The 23982-nt window shown below is 52.9% G+C and overlaps 2 protein-coding genes across 3 annotated transcripts; both read right to left on the reverse strand.

Annotated features, from left to right (window-relative positions):
- Positions 1 to 39: 39 nt before the first annotated feature.
- Positions 40 to 9029, reverse strand: PRICKLE3 (prickle planar cell polarity protein 3). 2 transcript variants are annotated; one of them, XM_043459020.1, is made up of 9 exons: positions 8873 to 9029; positions 7308 to 7393; positions 6263 to 6446; positions 4091 to 4204; positions 3631 to 3768; positions 2611 to 2814; positions 2332 to 2518; positions 1275 to 1574; positions 40 to 736 (listed from the first exon to the last, which is right to left on the reverse strand). In XM_043459020.1, exons 1-9 carry the CDS (start codon positions 8912 to 8914, stop codon positions 144 to 146), a joined length of 1848 nt encoding a protein of 615 aa, XP_043314955.1. In that variant the 5' UTR covers positions 8915 to 9029; the 3' UTR covers positions 40 to 143. The 2 variants fall into 2 exon arrangements, with proteins under 2 accessions (XP_043314955.1, XP_043314953.1); XM_043459018.1 differs by having other exon boundaries at positions 4058 to 4204.
- Positions 9030 to 10743: 1714 nt separating this feature from the next.
- On the reverse strand, positions 10744 to 22689 carry LOC122435810 (synaptophysin). The gene is made up of 7 exons (XM_043459882.1): positions 22597 to 22689; positions 21385 to 21450; positions 20096 to 20220; positions 17091 to 17286; positions 16205 to 16396; positions 14568 to 14898; positions 10744 to 12359 (listed from the first exon to the last, which is right to left on the reverse strand). Exons 1-6 carry the CDS (start codon positions 22630 to 22632, stop codon positions 14572 to 14574), a joined length of 942 nt encoding a protein of 313 aa, XP_043315817.1. The 5' UTR covers positions 22633 to 22689; the 3' UTR covers positions 10744 to 12359; positions 14568 to 14571.
- Between the last annotated feature and the right edge of the window lie 1293 nt (positions 22690 to 23982).

The following is a 23982-nucleotide window of genomic DNA, read 5'->3' on the forward strand; positions in this document are numbered from 1 at the left end:
TACAACAAATATTAAATTACTTCAGTAATACAAACAGACAAAGGAGGGAGGAAGGAAGGGGATCAATGACTTAAGTTGGGGTGTAGGTCATCATCTACACTGACTTGAGAATGAACCCCCCCCCCCCCAGAACTGTCACTCCTTCAAGCCACGATGCAGTTCTTATCTCTGGCCTGTCGAGACATTCCTGGGCGAGAGTTCCCAGGGAGCTGTGGAGATGGGGAGTTGGCAGTCTCAGCTATGGTATCTTGAGCAAGCACTGGCCTGCACAGGTGCGGGGACAGTGGGATGCGTTCCCCTAGGAAGTAGCCATCCTCCTCTGAGGACTCGGAACTGGAACTGGTGGGTGAGCTGGAGCAAGATCCTGAGTCCGACCCTGATCCCAAGTCACATTGATGGTGGCGACGTCTGCCAAAGTGGCAGCGGTGGTGGTGATGGTGGTGGTGGTGATGGTGGCGGTGGCGGTGGCGGCGCCTGGGCGGGGGGCTGCGTGGTCTGCGGCGCTGGGCTGGGGGTGCACTCAGGGTCCGCCGAGGGCCTCCCTCAGACACTAGGGGGTCTCGGAAGCTGACACGAGGGGCGCTCTGGCGACCAAAGGCACCATCTTCTGGTCGTGGATCCGGCTGGCTGGGAGGCCCCAGGGGTGGTTCGGGGACACTGCGGAGCCCCAGCTCAGGCATGGAGTGGCGGTGGGGGGCCCCCCTCAGAAAGTGAGTGGGCTCCTCAGGACCTGCAGCTGGAAAAAGATGGGGAGTCGCCCTATACCTCCTGCCCCACCCCCACCCCACCCAGGAGAGGCCTCTGGAAAGGACCTTCTTTCTCCCTGATCAAGACTGGGAAAATGGGGGCAGGCATCGGGGTGGGGCAGAAAGGTGGGGAGTCCAGGGAATATGAGGTCTTAGGCAGGTTCTGGGTGGAGGTGAAAGCAGGAGTAACAGGACTGGATTGGCATATGGGGTATGGCCATGGGTGGGGGCGTGGTGTAGGATGGAGCAGAATCCAGGTGGGGCCGGGGAGCAGAGGGTGAGGGGTCAAGGGGTTTGGAGGAGGAACTTGGGCTCAAGCTGGGACAAGTTGAGGTAGGGGAAAGGCCCTGCACAGAAGTGGGGTGGAACCAGGATTCACATGGGGTGTAGTTTGGGCTGGAGATTAGGCCTGGAATGGTTTGGGGATGAAGCCAGGACTGAGATGGGGGTAGGGCCAGGGATGCCAGGGTGAAGGGCCCGGGCTGGTCAAGGGGAAGGGACAGGGTTGGGGGAGGTGGGGTGGCTCACCAGGCGCTGCCTCGGTGTTGGTGCCTTTGGTGGTAGTCTCAGATGCCCCCTCCACAGCAGAGAAAGAGGCTGTAGAGGCTGTGAGAGGTGTGGAGACTGTGCTTGCGCTCCAGCTGCGGCGGCTGTGCCCTGGAGCCGTGGGCTCAGACCCCAGGCTGCAGGCTCGTGAGCAGAAGATTAGGCCACGGCGTGGCAGGAAGGGGCGGCCCAGGAGAGCTCGCCCGCAGCGACTACAACAGAAGCAGCGCTCTGAGGCGTGCCAGTGCTGGCCCTCATAAGCCATCTGGCCTTGGTCCAGGCCTGCAGGGATGGACAGGAGGGGGAAAACTCAGGCATATCCCCGACCCTATTGAATGGGGGCCCTTCTTGGGAATCTGGGGCAGGGTCCCTGGAGATGCCCTCTTCCCCCACCTCTCCAGATTGGGGCCCTTCCTCACTCTCCTCTCCTGGAAACTGGCTGATAAATGTTTCCTCTGCTTCCCTTTCTTTCCCCAGGTGGCCCCTCCCAGAGTGGAGGTGGGTATTAGACTCTAAGATGTGGGTCTGGCTTAGACATTAAGAGGTGGCTTCAGGTGGAAGGAGAATGGAAGGTAGACCTGAAGAAGAGACCTGGGTGGTGGCAGCAGAACAGAGAAGGTAGGGTGTGGCTTTGGTGGGAAGGGAGTAGTAGATCTTAGAAGGTTGGGTCTGGCTTAGAAGGTAGGGTTTACCTAGGCTGATGGAGGAGAGTGTGGGAGAACAGGGCATAGCTTAGAGTAGGGGCTAGGTTGAGAGGGTAGGAGAGTAACTTGGGGGGAAGGTGCTAGAAATTAGAGGGCACTCTGGAGGTGGGTCTAGATATGTAGTGGTGCCTAGTGTAGGTGGGTTTAGAAAAGATGGCATGATGAGGGACATCGGTAATGGAATTGCAGTGAAGGGTATAGGGCTACAGTGCTGGGGCTAGAATTAAAGTATAGGGTATAATGGGAGATGGGGCCTGGAAGACAGAAGGAATCCTGGGGGTGGGGCTATGACCCAGCTGTCCATCCATCGCCCAGCCAGTCCCATGTTCACCCACCAATGTGCTCCCCGCAGCCATCACAGTACTCCGCGTGGCGGGCCTCATAGCAGGCACAGCAGTGGGGGCGACTCTGACGCATGACATAGCGCTGCCCCCCGAGCGATGCTTCACATTCAAAGCAGCAGAAGTGACCCATGTGCCAGTGCCGGCCCTCGGCTTCCGTGCACTCAGGGGAGAAGATGATCTGGCAGGCAAAGGCCATCCATGGCCATCAGAAGGGTCTGCCCCTGGCCCTGCCCACCCTCCATTCCCACCATTGGGCAGAAAGGCACAGACCTCGTCACAGGCTTGGCAGCGTGGGCGCAGGCATTCGGCATGGTGGCGACCACAGTAGACCTTGCCAGCATGGTAGAAGTAGATGAGGTCCACCAGTAGCTCCCGGCACGTGGAACACACAAAGCACTGTGGGTGCCAGCAGGCGCCTAGGCCTGCACGGCTGGCAAACACGGCAATGTCCCCACCTCCAATCTGCTTCCCACACTGTGAAATGACAGGTGAACACGGTCACCATCACCAAGATGGTCAGATGGATGGGGGTCAGCCAAGGTGTGTCACACCTGGGCCTTCCCCATGGCCTATGTGACCAGCCCCATCCAGGGGGTAGAACTTCAAGATAGGTCCTGCCTACATGGCTGTGGGTAAAGGTGAGAGCAGGAGCCTTTAGAGAACAACCCTGCTCCTGGGGAAAACCACAGAGACAGGCCCTATCTCTTGTGGGTGGCCTCAAAGGCAAGTCTCACCTTTAGGGGGTTGAGAAAACCATAGAGACAGGTCAGGCCCAGTTGGGGTATCTTAGCAACAGACCTCACCTAACAGTAAGATCTAAGGTTAGGGTCCACCCACCAGGAGGGCCTCAGAGACAAATTCCACTCATCACTCACCTCTGAAGACATGCCCTGCCACTGTGGGTTGGTTCTTAAGAACAAGTCTCGATCATAAGAGGGCCAAAGAGATAGCCCACATCCCATGTCCACAGCATGGAAGGGAGAAAATGAATAGAGAAGGTCTACTAAGCTCTCCTTAGAGGTAGACCATACCTGACATGGGATCTGAGAAACAGGCTCCAGTCCACCAGGGGACCCTACAGACAGACCTGGCTGGTCAGGGAGGCCTTAGATATGGCCCCTGTCCAACAGCAGAACATGAGGAAAAGACCCCACCCACCAGAGGGGACACTACACAGACCACTAGGGCTTAAGTGGCCAGCCTCATCTTCCCAGGGCCTGGGAGATGGGTCTGCACCCCAAGGCTTGGAGCAAAGGCACCCCTTACTCACTGAGGCCCTCCATGGCTCACCTCCTCACAGATGGCCCCAGTGATGGTCACAGGGAAGATGCGCACGGTGCCACGCCCCAGATTCTCCCGCTTCCGCTGCTGGCTGAAGGCTCTGAGCTCTTTCTTCTCCTCCTCTTCCAGTGCCGTGCAGTACTGTGCCTGGAGTAGCAGGGGTCTTCCAGGCTCTTCCCCTGATGCCTGCCCCACCCCGACCTTCTTCCAGATTTCAGCCTTGCTCAGAAAGTTTACTTCTAGGCCTTTGTATAGGTGCCTTAAATACCCACCCCTTACCTCCTCTCCCAAGGCCCAGCTGTGGTTTTTACCAAGGAATGTCCCCTGATCGCCCCTGCCTGTCTAGGCCTGTCCCCTCAGATCAGTTCACCTCTCCTCCTCTGAGCCTGCCCACTGCTTTCCAGCTCCCAGCATTTGTCCAGGCTGTGCCCCCTACCTGGCATGCCCTTTCTGTCTTCTGCCTCCTCACCTCACTGTCATGTGGGGGCAGCTGGTGCAGCAGCTGCTTGATCCTGTATTTCTCCCCAGGACTGTTGACATAGGGGACCTTGTCTTCTGGGAGGCAGCTGAAAAACTGGTATACCTGGAGGGACATAGGGGATGGGTGAAAATAATTGAGACTAGAGATGATGCAGTGGAGTGGTTGTTGTTCAGTGGCTCAGTCGTGTCTGACTCTTTGTGACCCCATAGGCTGCAGCACACCAGGCTCCCCTGTCCTTCATTATCTCCCAGACTTTGCTCAAACTCATGTCCATTGAGTCAGCGTTGGTGGATCCCTACTTTTCTGAGAAAATTAAAGTCATCAGGAGGGAACTTCTACTGACCCCCCTCCATCTCTCCTTCCTACAGGCCAGATCATTCCTGCCACCTCTCAAACATACTGAGAGTTCCTTCATGTATTGACCCTTCTTTTCCCTCCATCTGCTGCTTCACTTTTCTTTCCCCATTTACAGCAAAAGTCCTCAAAAATGTATGTGTTTCCTATCTCCATTTCGTCTCCTCCCATTCTCTCTAGACCCCACTCCAGTTGGGCTTCTCCACCCCCTCTGTCTCTGTCCTTCCTCCAAAGCTATTCCTGTCATAGTCATCAATGATATCCAGATTGCTAAACTCATTTCTCAGGTCTCAGTCTTCATCCAGTTTGACCCATCAGTAGCACTGGACACAGCCAATCACTCCCTGTTCCTGGAAACACTGTTCTATTAGCTTCCACAAGACCACACTGCCCTGGGTTTGCTTCCTCCTACCTTATTGACTGCTCCTTCTCTGTCCCTCTTTTGGTTCCTCCTCAGCTAGTTTATCCCTAAATGTGGGAAGGTCCTCAGTCTCAGTCCTTGGTCCTCTTCCCTCTGTCTACCTTCAGTTCTTTGGGAATGACATCCAACTTCATGGCTATAAATACCATCTCCTGGCTAATGCCTCACAAATGCATACCTCTAGCCCTGTGACTTCTTGTTGAGTTCCATTTTCATGTGACCACTCAGATGTCCAACAGGCATCTCAAACTCCAGACAGCCAAAACCAAATGTATGCTCTTAGCCTTCAAACTTGCTCCTGCCTTGGCCTGCCCCATATCAGTCAATCCATCCATCCTTTGTGTCATCTTTGACTCTTCTCTCATACCCACAAGAAAATCCTCTAAGCTCTAATTTCAAAATATAACTAGACTCTGACTACCGCTCACTACTTCCACTGCTAATGTCACGATCAGGATCAGTCACCTGGACCACTGCAGTTGCCTCCTCTTCACTAATCCCCTGCTTCCACTCTCACAGTCCATTCTACATTCAGCAGCCAGAGGGATCCTGTTAAATCTTAAGACAAATCACATCCCTTCTCTGCTCACAAACCTCTGGTGTCCTCTCCCTCATTCAAAGTGGAAGTCAAAGTGTGTCCATGGCCCCTGCCATCTCTGACCTCACCTCCAACCACTGGCCCCATTGCTCACTGTGTTCCACATACACGGGCTTCCTCACTGTTTCTCACACATGCCAAGCACACTCCTGCCTCAGGGCCTTTGCATTAGCTTTTCCCCTTGCCTGGATTGTTCTAACCTCTGATATCTGCATAGCTCACATCCTCACCTTCTTCAGGAAGCTCAAACATCATACTGTCACAGAGGCTGACCTGGGCACCTTATTTACAATTCCAACATCTCTGTCTCTTCCCCACTTCCCTGCTCTATTTATTCCATAGCTCTTACACCATCTGACATATTTTTGTAGGTTTGCTTATTGTCTCTTGTTCCCTTTGGGAATACAACCTCCATGTGGGCAGGTGTATTTTTGTGTGTGATTTTTGTTCATTGTTATGTTCTCAGAACAGTGTCTGACATGCAGTAAGTGCTCAGTGACTGTTGAATGAATGAATGAATGAATCAATGGAAATATGGTGAATGAAAAGTGCTGGGATAAGGCCTGAGGTAAGATGAGAACAGGAGTGGGGTGATCAGGTCCTGAGGAACTGGCCCAGCGATCAATCAGGGTTCCCTGCTGGATCACAGAGGGGTCAGAAGGACATGCACAGTCTGACCACATACTCTAGTGTTTCCCTGGAAATAGTTTCCCACCTGAGTGTGTGTGTGAGTATGTGTGTGTGCGTGCCCACTGATGAGCAAGAGTGGGTGGTGGCGTTTGGTCACCTGCTCAGGCTTGAGACCAGGGGGCACCCAGGCATACTCCTCTGAGGCACAGCCTGAGTCATCATCGGAGATGGAGTGGCGCTGGAAGTCTGAGATTAGCCGACACATGATGCGTTCCAGGTCCACAGGCACTGCATGCACGGCGTGCTCCTCCCGCGGGCATTTGCAGTGCTGGCAGATCTTTCTGTGGGGGCCGGGATGGGGGTCAGTTCCTAAGGGATAGCCCACTGGGACCCCCTTGGCGGCCCAAGAAAGTCTAACTGAGGGGCAGAGACACGCAGATTATCGCCAGCAAAAGACTTGGAGCCTGAGCTCCAAGCTCTGGGCTTGGAGGAGGTGCAGAGCGGACGTGAGGCTGTGAGCCAAACCACTGTGGGGGAGTGGGCGGGGGCTGTGAAGGGCGGAGCGGCCACCTGGGCTGGGAGCTGCGAGCGGGGCTGTGGGCTTGGCCAGAGGATGTGAAGCGAGTGGTGGGGCTGTGGGAGGTCTCAAGGCCCTGACTTTCAGCACTGGGACTTGGGCCACACTCTCCTGGCAGCGGACTTGAGTAGGGGCGGGGCTGAATCTGAGGTTGGAGTTATAAATCTAGGGGTTTCCCCTCAGGACTTTGGAAGTTGTTGAGGGAACTTTTCCTAGAGGCGGGCTCTAGCTTGCGCTGAGGCTCTGAACTCGTGAGTGGGTCGGGCTCTGTCTGTTGTATTCTATGGGAGGTTTTGGGTACAGGCCTTCACTAAGAGGATAGGACCTGGGTGTGGGAGAGGAGTTCTGAGCCCAAAAATGGGGCTGGAGGTCAGTGGGCGGTGCTCAGAACCCGGGACTCAGGCTCTCCCTAGAGACGGGGCTCGGAAACTAGGAGGATACTTCTGGGGGCGGGGACATGTAGTAGGCGGAGATCTCCTGGGAACGCCACAATTAGGACCGAGTCTGGGGAGGGAGGGCTCTGGACCTGAGCTTTCTCGAAGACCGGGCTCCAGGCTAGGGGAGTGGACTAAGTCTCGGTGGGTTCCCCTAAGGGCAGGACCCTGACGAAGGCAAGGTCACCTACCTCCAGCCGTGTAGCAGGAAGCCGGGGCACTGCTCCCTACAGGAGTTGCAGGGCTGGCCGCGGTCTGGGTCCTCTGCCTCTGGAGGCTGTAGTGGGCGGGGGCAGACGCGGGACCAGGCGAGGTGCGCACGGGCGGGGAGGGAGAGAGAAATCAACGCCCGCCTCTCCATTCCAAGGACAGCAACCACAGGCCAGGGCCTGTCCCACCAGGGCAACGCCAGGCAGGCTGGGACAGAGCCCAGAGCAGAGGGGGACACCACCGAGGTAGAGGCGGGGCAGCTGAGGCTACCTCCCTACATGCCCCCCTTTCAGGGAATTTCCCCTCCCTGGGCCAGCCTTGGAGTCCCCTCACCCAGCCTGGACACCTCTCACCAGCCTCTGAATCCTTTAGGCCTCAAAACACCTGAACTCGGAGTACTCTCTCCACTAGAGCAGAGACCCTAATCTGGGTGTCTCTTCCCAGGCCTCATCTTGCTGGGCCCCTTCTCCACTCAGGAACCAGCAGCACTCCAGTTCCACAAGTTGGGAGTCCGAGACCCCATCCTTACTTGGTATCCCCAGGTGAACCCTGTTCCTATTTTCAGAAGCTCAAGAGCTCTTCTGGAGAAGGCAATGGCACCCCACACCAGTACTCTTGCCTGGAAAATCCCATGGACAGAGGGGCCTGGTAGGCTGCAGTCCATGGGGTCAGAAGAGTCGGACAAGACTGAGCGACTTCACTTTCACTTTTCACTTTCATGCATTGGAGAAGGAAATGGCAACTCACTCCAGTGTTCTCGCCTGGAGAATCCCAGGGACGGGGGAGCCTGGTGGGCTGCTGTCTATGGGGTCGCACAGAGTTGGACACAACTGAAGCGACTTAGCAGCAGCAGCAGCAAGAGCTCTTTCCCAAACCCTGGCTTCACCTTTTCAAACCCAAGGAACCGAGACCCTCCTCTGGGATCTCAGGAGGCCCTTGAGCCATTCAGAAACTCACACCCCAAGAAGCCTTGGCCCTTATCCCTCATATCCTAGGGCTATTCACTCTTCTGGACCAGACCCCACCCAGACAGCCCCTCCAAAGGAAGAGAGAGACCCTCCCATCTAGGAAGTCAAAAGCTCCTTGACTCAAGTGGAAGCCTGGAAGCTCTCTTACCCCCATATCCCAACCACTTGACTCTCAATATTCGGGCACCCCAGGAGTGTAGGGCCTCGCCCCTCAGTTCACCTTCCACCCAGGTACAGGGGGAGGTCCCTTTCTTCAGAAGCTCAGGAGGTCTCTGCTCAATTTAGGACTTCAGGACCCAATCTTTTGGCTCTCAGAATCCCCTCCCATAATTCACCCAAGAGGGGAGTGCACCAAGTCCCCTGCATACTGACAAAGGTGTGCGGAAAGGTGATTAGGGAGCCAGGGCCACCAGATTTCCACGTTCCTTCATCCACATGCTTCCAGCAGCCCTCCGGTCTGGGTATCTTGGGGATGGGGATTCCCAAATCCTCTGTGGAACACCTCCTCTCTATCCCTTGCTTCCTCTCCTGGGTCTCTGTTTACCCCGACCCCCATCGCTGCCCCGAGTCTCGCTCACCGCGCGCCCGGAGCGGCGCCTCCGGGACCCACGCGCGAACATGGCGCGCCCAGGCAGGGTCCAGCCGGGCCGGGTCAGGCGAACGGAATCCTTGTGGCCGTCTGGCCACCGCGCGTCCGGCAGGGGAGCTCTCGGTTCCGTAAACCTGACACCGGCGTAGGAGGAGCGCGCCCAGCGGGGTCCGCCCCTGGGCCTGGTGTCTTTCCCGGGCCAAGGCGCCCCCTGCCTAGAGGTGAGGGCCGCGCAGCCCAGGAGCGCAGTGCGTGACAGCTTCCCGGCACTCCTGCTTGGGCGGGAGCTGGGCCTCGGAAATCACAGCCCCCAGAACCCCAGGGTTCCATATGATCTCTCACTAGATGCTCTAGGGCTGGAGGGCTCCGTTGTGGAGGAGGGGAACTTGGAAGTGGTGACCTGACTGCAAGGAGTGTGCGCTACAGTACTTGTTTTGTCACTTTGTGTCAATTTATCTTGGATGTTTATTTGGGGGATGGGTTAAAGCCACCTCTTGGTCCTCCCCTCAGTGGTGATGATTTGCGGGTCTCTTTCCCTCCGACTAATGCTGCACGAATGGTTTCCAACCCTATTGCAGCCCCGTCTGAAAGCTAGACCTTGTACACCCCCGCTCCCTATGTCCTCGCTCACATCCGCTTTCAGACAGAGCCAGGGTCATTTGAGATTTATGGGAAAGGGCTTAAACTTCCGCGGCCCTCTTCCCATCCTTATAGTTCCAACTGCGAGGCCCCGTAAGTCCTCAGAAATAGATTTTAAAGGCTTCTCTCCCCTGCTCTTGCTTTTCTCTCTCCAGGTATTCTTTCCCTGAGCTATGAGTCTCTCCGTCGCCCTCTCAGGCTTGGCTATGCCTCGGGGTGGGAAGAGGGGGTCCCTAGCACACAGTCAGAACTCCAACGCCCGGCCAAGGTAGGCACCACAATGGGCAGCGGTCCACCAGCCCTTCACGGTGGGCGCCGGGGACCCCAGCCCCCCACCCCCCTACCCTACCCTAACCCACCCCAGCCCCCCACCCCCCTACCCTTCCCTAACCCACCCCAGCCCCCCACCCCCCTACCCTACCCTAACCCACCCCACCCCACCCCGGACCCATTACGCAAACCCGGTCATTTCCCGCCCCTCCCTGCCCCAGGGAGGAGCCAGGACAGGTTATGAAATGAATGAAAGAACTAACTAGTCTCCTCAGCGCCCCGCCTCCGCCTTACTGCCTAGTCGGTCTCCCGGTTCTCCAGTAGGAGCGCAGGCAAGGAAACGGAGAGACAGCAGGGTCTGAAGAAAGCGAGAAGGGTGACTCGTGAAGTCTCCTTGTGAAGCATGGGGATCCTATTTGAACCCTTTGGGGATTCAAGGACAGGGCTCCCCAGAGTCTGGGAAAGGGCCTGTCTAAAGAACCCAAATTAGAACCGAACTGTAGAGAGACTCAGTGGTAAAGAATCCGCCTGCAATGCTGGAGACACAGGAAGCTTGGGTTTGATCCCTGGGTCAGGAAGATCCCCTGGAGGAGGAAATGGCAACCCGCTCCAGTATTCTTGCCTGGTAAAATGCTATGGACAGAGGAGCCTGGTGGGCTACTGTCCAAGAGACTGCAAAGAGTCGGGATTCGACTGGGCATTCGGTGGCCATTAGTAGGGCAGTGGGCAGGGCTACTCTGAGTGTGACTTAGAACAATCGGCACGCGAGGCTTCACAGAGGATGCAGCTCAGCAAAGCACTGTTGGAGGGGCCGAAAATGGGGTTTCTTGAACGGTGTCCAGCAGGTCGGAGGTGGAGCTTTCTCTCACCTTCTTTTCCCTTTGTCCCCCGCCTCCGCCCCCCTCCACCCCGCCCCACCAAAAGACACTGAGAAGTCAGAGCCGTGTGGACTAGGTGGTTGAGGAATTTATTTAGGGGAGAATTAATCATATTTGTTCTTCCTCGGGGAGGGAGTCTTCAAACAATATCGAAGGGCACGGGAAAGGGAGAAGGTCTGGAGGGGTGGGGGAGGGGCAACAGCCAGACAAAATGGCAACACACGATCACAGGCACTACGGACGCCACAGACACAGCAGAGGGTGCAGGATAGGGGCTCCAGACCGGGCCTCCAACCACCCCGGGACGGACGAAAGCGGGTGTGGAGGGAGGGAGGAGGCAAGGGAAGCGGGGAGAGAGGGTGGGTTGGCCCCACAGACCCTCTGGCTCTGTCCACTGATTGCCTAGCCGGCCCATCTCAGGGTGGGCAAAAGTGTGTGGGGGGTGCCTCTCTCTGGATCCCACCCCTTAACCTCCAAGTCTTATTTCTTAGCTCTTCTGGGCCCCCTCAGTCCCCAGCCTTGGCAACAGATATTCCCCCACCCCTAACAAAACCCATCCCTCAGCCCCAGCCAAGCCTCTCATCCTACCCTCCCCACTGCCAAGCCCATCCACTTTGAAATATATTTTTCTTCACTGCTCCATTGCGGGGGCAGGGCTGCCCTTTTAGAAACCACCAGGCAGGCCCCGCCCCCACTATGGGCCCCCAGCTGTCTAGAATCCCGACCATGACCTCACTCCAAGTTTGGCCCATTCCTGAATCCCACTTCTAGGCTTGCCCTGCCCCCTTTGGAATCAAACTCAGTCTATGGAAAGTTCCAAGTCACACCCCTTTCATAGATTCTGGTCCCAATCCGAGACCCGCCCTCTCTGGAGCCTCACCCACTGTCTAGTTCAAGCCCCACCCTCTCTAAAACCAGCCCTCAGCGTTTTTCTCTACCTGGTTCCCAGGTCCCAAGTCACACTCCTTCCTTAGAACTCTGTCCTACTCTAACCCCTGCCCACTGTGGGCCCTACCACTGCCTCACTCAAAGCTCCACCCCTTCTAGACCCCTACCCTCAGCCTCCTTCCAAGCCCCATTCTAGAATGCTGTAGGGCACCCCTCTTCTTGAGACTCCAAATCCAGTATGTCTGGAACCCAATCCATCTGCTGATTAGTCTCCTCCACTCCAGAGCTCCTCTCCAAGACCACCTTGGGTCCCAGGATCACCCAGTCTCCCCTCTTCAGTGTTGGATTTTCCCTAGTGGCCCCTGTTCAGGAATTGCTGGAGGAAATCAAGGCCAGAGTCAGGAGGAGGAGAGGGAGAAAGGGGAGATAGTCTGAACTCACACCCACCCTCCCCACGCAGCCTTCTGTCTCCTCCCTGTGCCCCTTAAAGAGTCCCCCCAACCTTAGAGCACAGGGCCAGAGAACAGAGAGGGGCCAAAGGATGAAGGGGAAGGGGTAGGGGTAAGAGAAGGGCCCACTCAAGATCGGGTCCTTAATGCACAAGGGGAGTGGAGTGGGGGCAGGGCTTAGACAGATAAATAGATATTTATATATAATATATATATATATATATAAACAGCAAAGACAGTTAAGGGTCTCCTGGCTTGAGGGGTGGAGACCTGGGGTGTAGGGGTGGTAAGTGGGGGCAGGCCTTCTCCTGAGCTCTTGCCTACCCATGGGGTCCTCCCAGGCTGCACTGACCTGTGGAGACAAAAGACACAAAAAGGAGAGGTGGTCCAGACACAGGTAGTGCCTTTAGGGAAGGGCTGGGCTGCTATGCCTCTGCCCAGGCTTTACCCTCTATCTGCCATGCCCTTCTTCCTTCCTTCTTCCTTCATTTATAGTCTTGGGATCAGCTTCATCCCAGCTGCTCCTGTTGGGAAGATATACCTTACCTCCACTAGATTAGGTACCAAAGAAATTATGGTTTCCTTTTGGATTGGTTTCCCCTAATCCAAAAACATCTGTTAACAGGTACTGGTCTCCTCATTGCTGAAAAACTACATTGAGCAGAGCGAAGATCCATATCTTTGTGGAGCTTACATTGTAGCAGGGGAGACAGAGAGACTTCAAACAATGACCATGATGTGTAAATAAGCTATCTAGTATGACATAGGTGATAATAAGTGAAATGGAAAAACAAAAAGTAGACTGTGATGAGGGGGATCAGGAGTGCCAGTAGGGAAAGAAAGGTTGCTCTAGTAAGTAGGTAGTCAGAGAAGACCTCATTGAAGAAGTGACATTGGAATAAAGACTTAAGGAGGTGAGGGAATGAACCATGCAGATAACCAAGGAGAAATACATTCTGGGCAGGGAGCACAGCCACCAGTGCAAGGGCCCTGGGGTGAGACCACATCTAGTGTGTTTGAGGAACAGCAAGGAGATCTGTGGGGCTTCATTGGAGTGAGCAAGGGAGAGTGATAGAAGGTGATGTCAGAGAGGTAGGTAATGGGGTCACATAGGGCCTTGTGGACAAAGTTGTGAGGACTTCAGCTTTGACTCTGGATCAGGTATAAATCAAGGGGAAATTTTAAAATGATAGTAAAACGTTTCATGCTATGTTGTTTCAGTAAATGTTTCTTAACATTAGCAGTGCTCTGATTTATCTATGGCATGAATTAGTCATGGTGACATCCCCTAATCTAGTAGAAGAGATAGTAAATAAATATATAAACTAATAATTACAGACTGTGATAAAGAAAACATAGGGAAAGGTAAGAAAAGGGACTTGTAAGGAGTTGGCCAGGTAAGGTTATCACGTGTGGGTTTGAAACTCCAAGGAGAAAGCAAGTACCAAGACCATGAACTTGGACTGTGCCTGGCACATCGAGATGGCCAGTGTGACAGGAACAGAGTCAGGGGGAGTGGTTGGGGATGAGAGGTCAGAGAAATGAGGGGTGGGGCTAGATTGTGTAGGGCCTCGTGGGCCATAGTGAAGGCTTTGGCTTTTAATCTGAGTGAGCCCCAGCAGAGATCTAAGTTCTGAGCACAGGAGAGCTGTGGCTTGATTTAGGATTTAACAGGGTTGTTCCCCAAGCTGTGAGCAACATATAATGGGAATGGGAGTGGAAACCAGTGAAGAGGTCTAGAGGGACAGTGTGAAGATTATAGATATATTTTGAAGGTAGAGCCAACAGGAATTTTTAATGAATTGTATATGAGATACCTAATAAACTCCTCCCTGCCCTTTCCATCCTGGCCAAGTGCCAGAAGCTACCTCCACCTGTGTTGCCACTTCCTTGCCTTCCCCTCTAACGCCATCAGCCTGTCTCTATTTCCCATTTTCCCCTCTCAGATGCGAGGGACATCTCGCTTCTCTTTAGGGTCCCAACAAGGCAGGCAAGACTTTCCAATGCCCCCTGCTTCGCTCCGCCCCGCCCCTTTCCTTCTTGGAAATTCCACACCACCCCCCTCATCTCCACGGTTGCGGAGAGGTGGCGGATCTGTCACCTCCTTCCAGATTAGTAATCGCTGACCTTCATGATTCAAGCCCATTTACCCTCATCATCCATTGGCCTTATAGGCCTCATAGGCTAAGACCCACCTCCTCTTCCCTCTTCGGCGCCTGCGCCCAGCTGACTTTCCAGTACGCAAATCCTCCTGTTATTCCTCCTTTCATTGGTTGCTCTGCCCGCTTCTCTCTCCTCCCTTCCAGAGCAGCACTTCCACCTCTCTCCCATTGGCTCTTCATTCTGCCTATTTTCAAAAGCCACTCTTCTCCTCTCCACCATTGGCTAGTTACTCGTCCTTAACATGTAGCTCCGCCTCTCTATTGGCGCCTTCAAACGGCCGTCCTTACTTGTCCAGCTAGCGTCCTATGTACATATTCTCCTGCCTCTTATTGGTTCATTGACCCGCCCATCTCCTTTCCTGAACCCTCATTGGCCACCTCACCCGTCTGTCACTCACCAGACTACATCTGATTGGAGAAGGATGTGGGTGCGCCCTGAGGGCCGTAGCCTTGCTGCCCGTAGTCGCCCTGAGGCCCATAGCCACCGCCACCGCTGCTGGCCGGCTGCCCGTAGTCTGGCTGATAGCCGCCCTGGGGCCCGTAGGAGTCCTGGGGCCCGTACCCGCCGGGGCCCTGCCCGTAGCCTGCCTCGCCATAGGCATCCCCGGGCGCTGGTTGCTTCTCGGGGGCACCGGGAGGAGCGCGCAGGAATGGGGCGGCCCAGCCTGTCTCCTTGAACACGAACCACAGGTTGCCGACCCAGAGCACTAGGTTCAGGAAGCCAAACACCTGCGGGGAGACAAAGCTCTGCTGTCATCTAGCGCCCATTGCCCTGGTGGTCCCGGGGATCACTGAGGCTGTTTGCATCGGGCTTGGATTCGCGGGCGCCCGGAGGGTGGTGGTTTCTGAGACCCTGACCCTCCGAGTCCCAGCACATGAATGTCTATGTGCAAAAAAATCACCTTGGTGGGGGTGATTAGAATTCACATTCCCAGGGATATATGTGTTTATGTATTTGCATATATACACGTTTATACATGTACAGAATGTAGTAAATGAATCTAATTTTGTAAGATATAGTAAAATGTTAAGCATAAATTTTTATTAAATATGTAGGCATAACACTAATAAACATACACACATATGTATAAATACATATGTATAAAGTACATAAACGGGATTTTCCAGGCAAGAATACTGGAGTGGGTTGTGATTTCCTTCTCCAGGAGATCATCTTGACCGAGGGATCGAACCCACGTCTCCTGTATTGCAGGCAGTTTCTTTACCACTAAGCCACCAGGGGCTTATGTATAAATACATATGTGTAAAGTATATAAATATATGATTTATACTAAAACAAAGATATGGAATTTGTATAAATACGTACAATGTAATTCAGTTTGGGGCCAGAAAGTAATATTTCTACTTTACAGTTGAGGAAACTGAGGCCCAGAGAAGCTAAGTGGCTGGTCTGATAGGCAGCAATTGACAGAAAAAAATGGGAACCTTAACATCTGTAACACTTGTATACGACTTACCATGTGCCAGGTCCTTTTCTAAGCATTTTGCATGTTATTATTCCACTAATCAACTTTGAAGCAGGACCTCTTGTTTTCAATTTATATGCTCAAACTGAGGTCTGAGAGACTTATCTATTGATGGTTACAGGTTATAGAGCTTGCAAGTGGCAGAACCGGGATTTGAGTTCAGCCTGACTCTGGCCAGTAGGGGGCGTCCAGATGAGAAACATTTCAAGTTATTCTTTTATTTTGCATGTAAGGAAACAGGTCCCTAGAGGGTACTCACTGAGTTGCCAGAGATTCTACATGACTAGGCTGAGCCTTGGATCCAGGACCTAACTGGACAGAAAATCTCATGTTCCCCTTTTGGGAACAGTTTGTAGTGTCACAGTGATTACAATTACTATCTCATCCTTCAAGGCATTGTTGTTTGCATGCCTCCTTCAGGGAGCCCTCTTGGATTTCTTTGGAATTCTCCTCTCATTTTTTTCTCTCCACTACTCCCCACTCCTCATGCCAGATTAAGTTTCCCAGCCACCCTCCCCAGCTGGCCCAGCCAGCTTCCCAGGACTTACCACTGAGGTGTTGAGGCCAGAGGTCACAGGGTCCCTCAGCTCCTTGCATGTATTCCCTGGCTGGTGGCAGACATGCATCCCCTTAATAATGTTCTCTGGGTCTGTGGCCATCTTCACATCTGACAGCCCCTTGGCCCAGGCTGATGAGCTAACCAGCCACATGAAGGCAAACACTGCTGTGGCCAGAAAGTCCTAGGACAGGCAGGGGAGAAGGATACAGCACCATGAGTGGGCTGCTCCATGCTGGGCTGTGGGGCCTCCTCAGATCCCAGGCTTTCTTGGGAGAGGAGGGTCCCCCAGAAGAGGCTGTCTCTCCCCTGCCTTTCCAGCTCTTGAAGCCCCCAATGCTCACTTGAAGGTGGCCCTTCTCGCTTGGACGTGTGTGTATTTGTGTGTATATGTGACACAGAGGGTGTGAGAGTGTGATTGTGGTATGTGGGGGTGTGTGTGTGTGTGAGGAGGGTTCTTTGAGTTGGTTGTCTAATCTGTGGCAAGTAGTGTGTCTTTCCACTTATGTCTGAATGTGGGGATTTGTGTCATTTTTATCTGGAATGAGGGTGTATGAGTACGGCTGTATAGGAATCAGTGTGTCTGTGTGGTGTGATGGATGACAAGCATGACTGACGTAATGAACCTCTGTGTGCTCCTTTCTTTCATCTAGGCTGTGGGGTTTGGTGAGAGGTGGTAAGTTTCCAGGTGTCTGGGATTCCGTGTGGGCTGTAGATGTGTCCCTGTCACTCTATGAGTCAGTGTCTCTGATGCTCGTAGCAGCAGTGCTTGCGTGTGAGCCTGTCTGGAATTTGGTGCGGCCTGTGAAAATGGCTGCGTCCCCAAGGCTCCATGTCCCCTGGCCCCTGCATGCATGTGAGTGGCTGTGGGAGCTCACCAGCATGGGCCCCTTGTTGTTCTCTCGGTACTTGTTCTGCAGGAAGATGTAGGTAGCCAGAGCCCCCATGGAGTAGAGGAAGGCAAACACGGCCACGGTGACAAAGAATTCAGCTGATGAGGAGTAGTTCCCCACCAGGAAGATTTTTTTAGGGTCCCCTTGGCAGGTGGGTGCCTCAAAGTACACTTCGTGCAGCCTGTGGAGAGAGGTGGGCAGGTGTGGCCTAGGCCCTAAGAACTCCCTTCTCCTCCCCCCTTCCCAGTCATGGGTCCTCCCAGATTCTGACATGGTCCCAGGAAGAGGAGGAGATAACCATTCACGAGCACCTACTGTGTACCAGTCACATTTCATTATTTGTTGCTGTTTGGCTTTTATGGTTGCACCACAGGGCTTGTGGGATCCTAGTTCCCTGACTAGGGATTGAACCCTAGCATAGAGTCCTAATCACTAGACCACCGGGAAAGTCCTGCAGTCACATTTCAGTGATTGCTGAGAACGTCCCGGTGAATTAGGTGTTATTCAGCCCTCACTCCAATCTAGGCACTTTGCAGAACACACCAGGCACCCTCCCACCCTAGGATCTTTGCACTAGAATGCTCTCCTAGATATCTCATATCTTACTCATTCCATCTCCTTCAAGCTTTGCTACACTGGTCATCTTCTCAGTGAGGTCTTCCCTGATCTATTTAAAATTAAATCTAACCATTCCCTCCCAGCACTCCTTAGGCCCCTTCTTTGCTCCATTTTCTCTGTAACTGTGATACCCCTGGACATACCATGTATGTTACTTTTTCCCTTGATTTTTGCTGTAAGCACAAGAGGGCAGGGCTTTTCCCTTGGTTTTGTTCACTGTTATGCCCTTAAGTCTCGGAACAGTGCTGCCACATAGTAGGCGCTCAATAAGTATTTATTAAATGAAATATGTGGAGGCAGAAACAGAGGCTTCAAGAAACGCATTGACTTGCCTAAAGTCACACAGCTGGCATGGGAATGACAGAATTAGGATCTGAATCCTGTGTTTTCCCCCTATGTCATGTTGACTCTTCTCTCCACCTCACTTCAGGTCCTCAAAAGAAAAACAAATGTGTACATAGCTGAGGAGAGCCCAGAGACTACAAGATAGGAGGAGACGGACAGAAAGATGGGAGGGTAGAAGGGATGCAAGAACGGGATGGGTGTATGTGAGGTGTGGGTGGGGTGGGTGGGGACAAACTGCGAAGACATGTGGTGTGAGGGAAGAGGGGTCATAAGGAGGAATGTGTGTGGGGAGAAAGACTGGGGTGACGTCCCTGAGCTCCGACCTCAGGTTGGAGGGCAGGATCCTGAGATAGGAAAATGGTGCCAGTGCCCTTGTATAGCAAAGCTTAAATGTATTGATCAGCTCTAAGCATTTTACATGATTGCCTCTTTTAAGGACCCTCCCCCACAATTCTCTAAAGGAGGCATTATTATACCTGTTTTACAGAAGAACAAACCAAGGCTCTGCAAGACTAAGTTACTTATCCGGGGCTGCAAGGCTGCTAAATGATGGAGCTAGGAGTTGGGTCTGGTTTGAGTTTTTGGGTTTCTAGGGGGAATGAGGAGTCCTTAAGGGGGGTTATTGGGGCAGTGGCAGGGTTGGTCAAGGGGAACACAGGCTAAAGATTTTTTTTCCCTGGCAGACTTGTGGGTAAAGGGCAGATCCTCAGGACCTGAGGCTCTAGGCATGGGAGGTGTTGGGGGCCACAGATTTTTGTGGCCTTCTAGATTCCAAAGTATCCCATGCTGCAACCCCTACTCCTTCCCCAAATTCCCTTGGCTTCTGTGAGCTGGTGGATCCCTGGTTGCCATGCCCCCTCCCCAGCCTCTCAGACCATGCCTCCCTGGCACTTTTCTTTTGATTATTGCTCAGGACCACTGCTGGACTATCCTCTCTTCAGTCTTCCCTCTCACCTTGGATGATCTCCTGAGCCTACATTTACCCTTAATGCTCAAAAATCCCTAATTTCCAACTCAATCCCTGACCTCTTTCCTGAGTCCTTTAAACTTCTTTATTTCCCTTATTTCAACAAACACTTATGGAGTGCTTATCGTGTGTCTGGCACTGTGCTAAGCATTTTACAAGTATTAATTCACTTAATATGTATCATAACCCTATAGGATGAGTATTATTATCTCCTTTTATGGATGAAGAAATGGAGACCTGGAGCAGGTATGTGTCTTGTCCTAGTAGTGGAAGAGCCTCAGGAGCCTCCATTGAAATTGTCCTTGTAAGTCCCTGTCTTTCCATGGCTAGGAGGGAAGCCTCTCCATTAGGGCAGCCACTTTGCCTGCTTGTGCTCACTCTCGTGTACCTAGCATCCAGCATACGGTGAGAGCGCAATAATTTTTCGAACTGCTTAATTGGGTTTAATCCTTCCCTATGGCTAAGCAGCACCCCCTCATTATTCTCTATTTTAAGACCCTGCAGGAGGATCCCCTCCTTGGATTTCTCCCAATTTGCAATTATCTTTATTAATTTGTTTATTTGTTATAATGTTGGCTCCATAAGGTAGCTTGGTCTGTTTTGTTCACTGTTTTATCCCCAGCACTTTGAGCAGTACCTGACATAAAATAGGTTCTCAAGAAATGTATATGGAATGAATGAATGGGAATTAAATAATAATATTGGCTAACATTATTATCCTATGGCATTAAGGATACATATATATGTGTGTATATATATATATATATATATATAATTTTGAATCTTATTTATTGCTAGTCTCCTGTCACTCCCCTTCACTAGAACATAGCCAGAGGGCAACAGCCTATGCCTGTCTTGGTCACCACATGTCCCAGATGTCCAGAGCAGTGCCAGGCACAAGGTAGGTGCTCAGTGCATGCGCAGTGACCTGAGTGGGCGTGGTCTCCCGAGGTGCAGGCTGGGCAGGAGCCTCTGGGGTGGAAGTGTCGGCCAGTCCCAACCCCCCACCCCCATCCCAGGCCTGTCAGGATCCCAGGGGTGGGCTAGAGTGGGGGCACACCTGAAGGGGTACTCGAATTCGACCTCGATGTTGAGGTCACTCTTGGTCTTGTTGGCACAGTCCACACTCAGCTGGAACTCCCCACTGTAACTGCCGCATGTGGCAAAGGCGAAGATGGCAAAGACCTTGGGCAGTAGGGGTGGGGATGGCCACAGTGAGCCTGTGTGCACGTGGGATGGGGCTGCCCTCCTCTGGACAGATCAGGACCCAGCATAGGCAGCAGCAGATGGACTAGTCCCCACCCCCACCCCCTAATCAGGGCTCATGGGGCCCAAGGACAAGCTGATTAGAGGGGTGTGACTATCTCTTCCAGTCTTTCTCCCACTGTCTCTCTTGGGCTCTACATCTCAATAATGCTCTGATTCCCCTTGTTCTGGCTCAGTCTCTATTTCTCTCTCTGTGTCTCTGTCTCTGTCTCTCTCTCTCTGTATTCTGCCTGTCTCTGTTGTCCTCTGTGTCTCTACTTCTCTCAGTCTCTTTCTCTCTCTCTATTTCTCAATGTCTTTGTCTTCCTCAAATATCTCTGTCTCTCTGTTTCTCTCTCTACTTCTCTAGTATCTATGTGTGTCTCTTTCCGCCTCTTCTCTCTCTCTATCTATATCTCTCTCTGAATGTATGTCTCTGTGTGTGTGTGTCTTTCTATTTCTTGATCTGTCTCTAACTCCCTGCTTTGTCTCTGATTCGTTGTCTCTATGGTGCTCTCTCTATCTCCCTCCTGCCTTTCTGTTTATCAATTTATCTCTTTCTCTTTTCCCAGTGGGTCTCTTCTCCTTCTATCTCTTTCTCTTCCCCACCCCACTTTTCTTCCTCTTCCTGTGTCTGTTTCTCTTTGCATCTCTGTTCATCTTTCTCTGTCTCCCATTTCTTTGTCTCTTTCTCATCTCTATATCTTTTTTTCTGGGTATTTCCATCTCTGTCTCCATCATTCCTGATCTCTCATTCTCTCTGTCTCCTTCACTGTCTATGGGTTTCTCTGGCTTTGTATCTCTCCCTGGAGCAACCAGCTTCAGGCTTCACCTCACTTGCCCCTCTCTCACCTCAGGAGAGCAAGTAGCACATCACAATATTCCACTTCATGATGTGGGTACCCTTGGCCTTATGTGATGTTACATCACGGCCCATCCATTCTCTGGCCCCAATGCCCTGGGACTTCGCCTTGGAGCCCAATTTCCCCATACCCTTTGCCCCCCACCCACCCATCTATTCCTCCCTCTCCATCCATATTCCACCTCTGCTCTTCCGAATCCCAGTACCTCCCTCTTTCTCCCCACAGCTCAGACCACACTCACCCATTGCAGCACCTTCACGAAGCCGAGGGGCTCCTTGACCACCCGGAACTGACCCCCAGCCACCAGCTGAGGAGAGAATTAGTGGGGAAGGGTGGGGTTGTTGGGGATGGAGAGGGAGGTGAGGGACAAGGCCACCAGGCAATAACCCCTGGGGATAAGGCATGTGATCTCGGGGAGAGAGTGACATTTGGAGAGAAGGTGAAAAGGAGAAAGCAACACTTTGGGGAAGGTGTGAGCTCAGGGTCTCTGAAGAAGATCCCTGGGGTTCAGGGAGGTGGGGAGATAGATGGAAGAGGGGTTCAAGGGTGAGGAAGATGGAGATGGAGTCAGGACTAATTAAGGAAGGAGAGAAGGTTTGAAATCGTAAAGATGAGTCAGATGGCAAAGGGGATCAGGTGGAGAGAGTGAGGAAGGAGTTGGGGTTCATTAAGGTGGGGGAAATGGTCTTGGATGGTGAAGGTGAGTCACAACAGGGAGGGAGTTGGGTTGGCTAGGGTGGGGGAGGGGTCTGCAGCGGTAAAGGTGAGTCAGATGATGGTGGTGGGGTGTCTGAGATGATGAGGATGGGGAGGGGTTAGTCCTGGTTAGAGATGGGCGAGGTTCTAAGGTGGTGAAGAAGAGCGCGATGGCAGAAGGTCTGGACTGATTAAGGTGGAGGAGAGCTGGGACATGGCTTCACTGTATATGTGCTGGGGGAAGGGAGACTAGGGGTTTGGGAGAAGTGAAACCGATCGTCCCCCTTGGTCTGCTCTGGGGGAAGAGGTGGTCGTCTACCAGGGTACCATCTGGAAGGGTCTGGAAGGGGCAGGTGTCAGCCCTCCCTTGCACCCCCGCCCCCACTCCTTCTGTCGCTCTATTTCCTAGCTCATCCGCAGCACCCTCCAATCTTCCTTCCATTCTCCCTTCCCTTACCTCCTTGCCTATACCTTAGCTCTAAGACCCCTCTTCTTCCTCGCTCGCCTGTAAGGAAATGGCTTCTGGAGGCTCCCGCTGCGGCAGTGAGGACAGCCCTCGCTGCGGCAAAGGGCGCACTCCTTTTCTCCACCTCCCCTTCCCTCCCCTCGTCTGCCGCAGACCCCAGCCCCAGAGCCGGGGACCAGGCGTCCGCTGCTAGAATTCTGGCCACCACCTCTTAGAGTAGGCAGATTCACTGCGAGCCGGGCGAGGAGGCCGGGCAGCGGCGGGCTCTGTCCGCGGTGCTGGAACGCGTACCTGATTCACCACGTCCATGTCGGCCAGCAGCAGCATCAGCAATGCAGGGGGCGGGAGGCGCCTGCTAGCAAGGGCTGGCGCAGGGTGCGGCGGGGGTGGCGCGCGATCGTCGGAACAGCCCAGGCGGCCGCAGCTCCGCCCCTCGCACCCCCGCCTCACTCGCCAATGGAGCCTGCGCACAGTGGCTGTGTCTAAATCTCACTGGTCGCCATTCCAGCCGGGAGGTTGGAACCGTGAGAATTCTCTGGGAAGGTCGTGATCTCTGAAAACACTGCTAGAGATCTGGGGAGGCGGACCGTTCCGTCCTACAGTAGGACAGTTTGCCAGCCCTTTACTGAATTTGTTGAATGTGTTCATTTATTTAATCCTTAGAACGTCCCTATGTGGTAGGGACCATTGTCCCCATTTTTATAAGTGAGGAAAATTAGTCCCCAGAGAGGTTAAGCGACTTGTATAACGTTACCCAGCTAGTTATTGACAGTGCCCAAAGTCCCTGCAATTTAAACGTAGTTCCCCAAATCCCTGCAATTTAAACGTAGTTCAGGGTCTTGAGGGTTTCTTCTTTTCTGCATTTTCAGCACATTAAAAAACAAAACAAAACAAAACACCCCCCCACTGCCAACTATCTCCCCTGTTTCTCTCTTCCTTAGTCAAAGTGTTGCTTTGACTAAGGAACAACTTAGTCAACTCCCTACTCCAACTCTACACTTGTTCAGTTCAGTTCAGCTCAGTCGCTCAGTTGTGTCCAACTCTGTGACCCCATGAATTGCAGCATGTCAGGCCTCCCTGTCCATCACCAACTCCCAGAGCTTACTCAAACTCATGCCCATCGAGTCAGTGATGCCATCCAGCCATCTCATCCTGTCGTCCCCTTCTCCTCCTGCCCCCAATCCCTTCCAGCATCAGGGTCTTTTCCAATGAGTCAACTCTTCGAATAAGGTGGCCAAAGTATTGGAGTTTCAGTTTCAGCATCAGTCCTTCCAATGAACACCCAGGACTGATCTCCTTTAGGATGGACTGGTTGGATCTCCTTGCACTCCAAGGGACTCTCAAGAGTCTTCTCCAACACCACAGTTCAAAAGCATCAATTTTTCAGTGCTCAGCTTTCTTCACAGTCCAACTCTCACATCCATTCATGACCACTGGAAAAACCATAGCCTTGACTAGATGGACCTTTGTTGGCAAAGTAATGTCTCCGCTTTTTAATTTTTTTTTTTCTGCACAAAGGTTTCTTTTTATTCATAACATAGGCAAAGTTATTTAAGTCAATAAATTTTTAAGGATTTTCACACGTCCTGATTCTTTCCACTGCCAGTCACCATAGTTCCTCCAAAGTTGTCATCTTCAAGGCAGCCCTACAAAAAGTTCTGCTCAATCCACAGCTGT

This window comes from Cervus canadensis, chromosome X (assembly GCF_019320065.1).
Source record: "Cervus canadensis isolate Bull #8, Minnesota chromosome X, ASM1932006v1, whole genome shotgun sequence".
Classification (NCBI taxonomy): domain Eukaryota; kingdom Metazoa; phylum Chordata; class Mammalia; order Artiodactyla; family Cervidae; genus Cervus; species Cervus canadensis.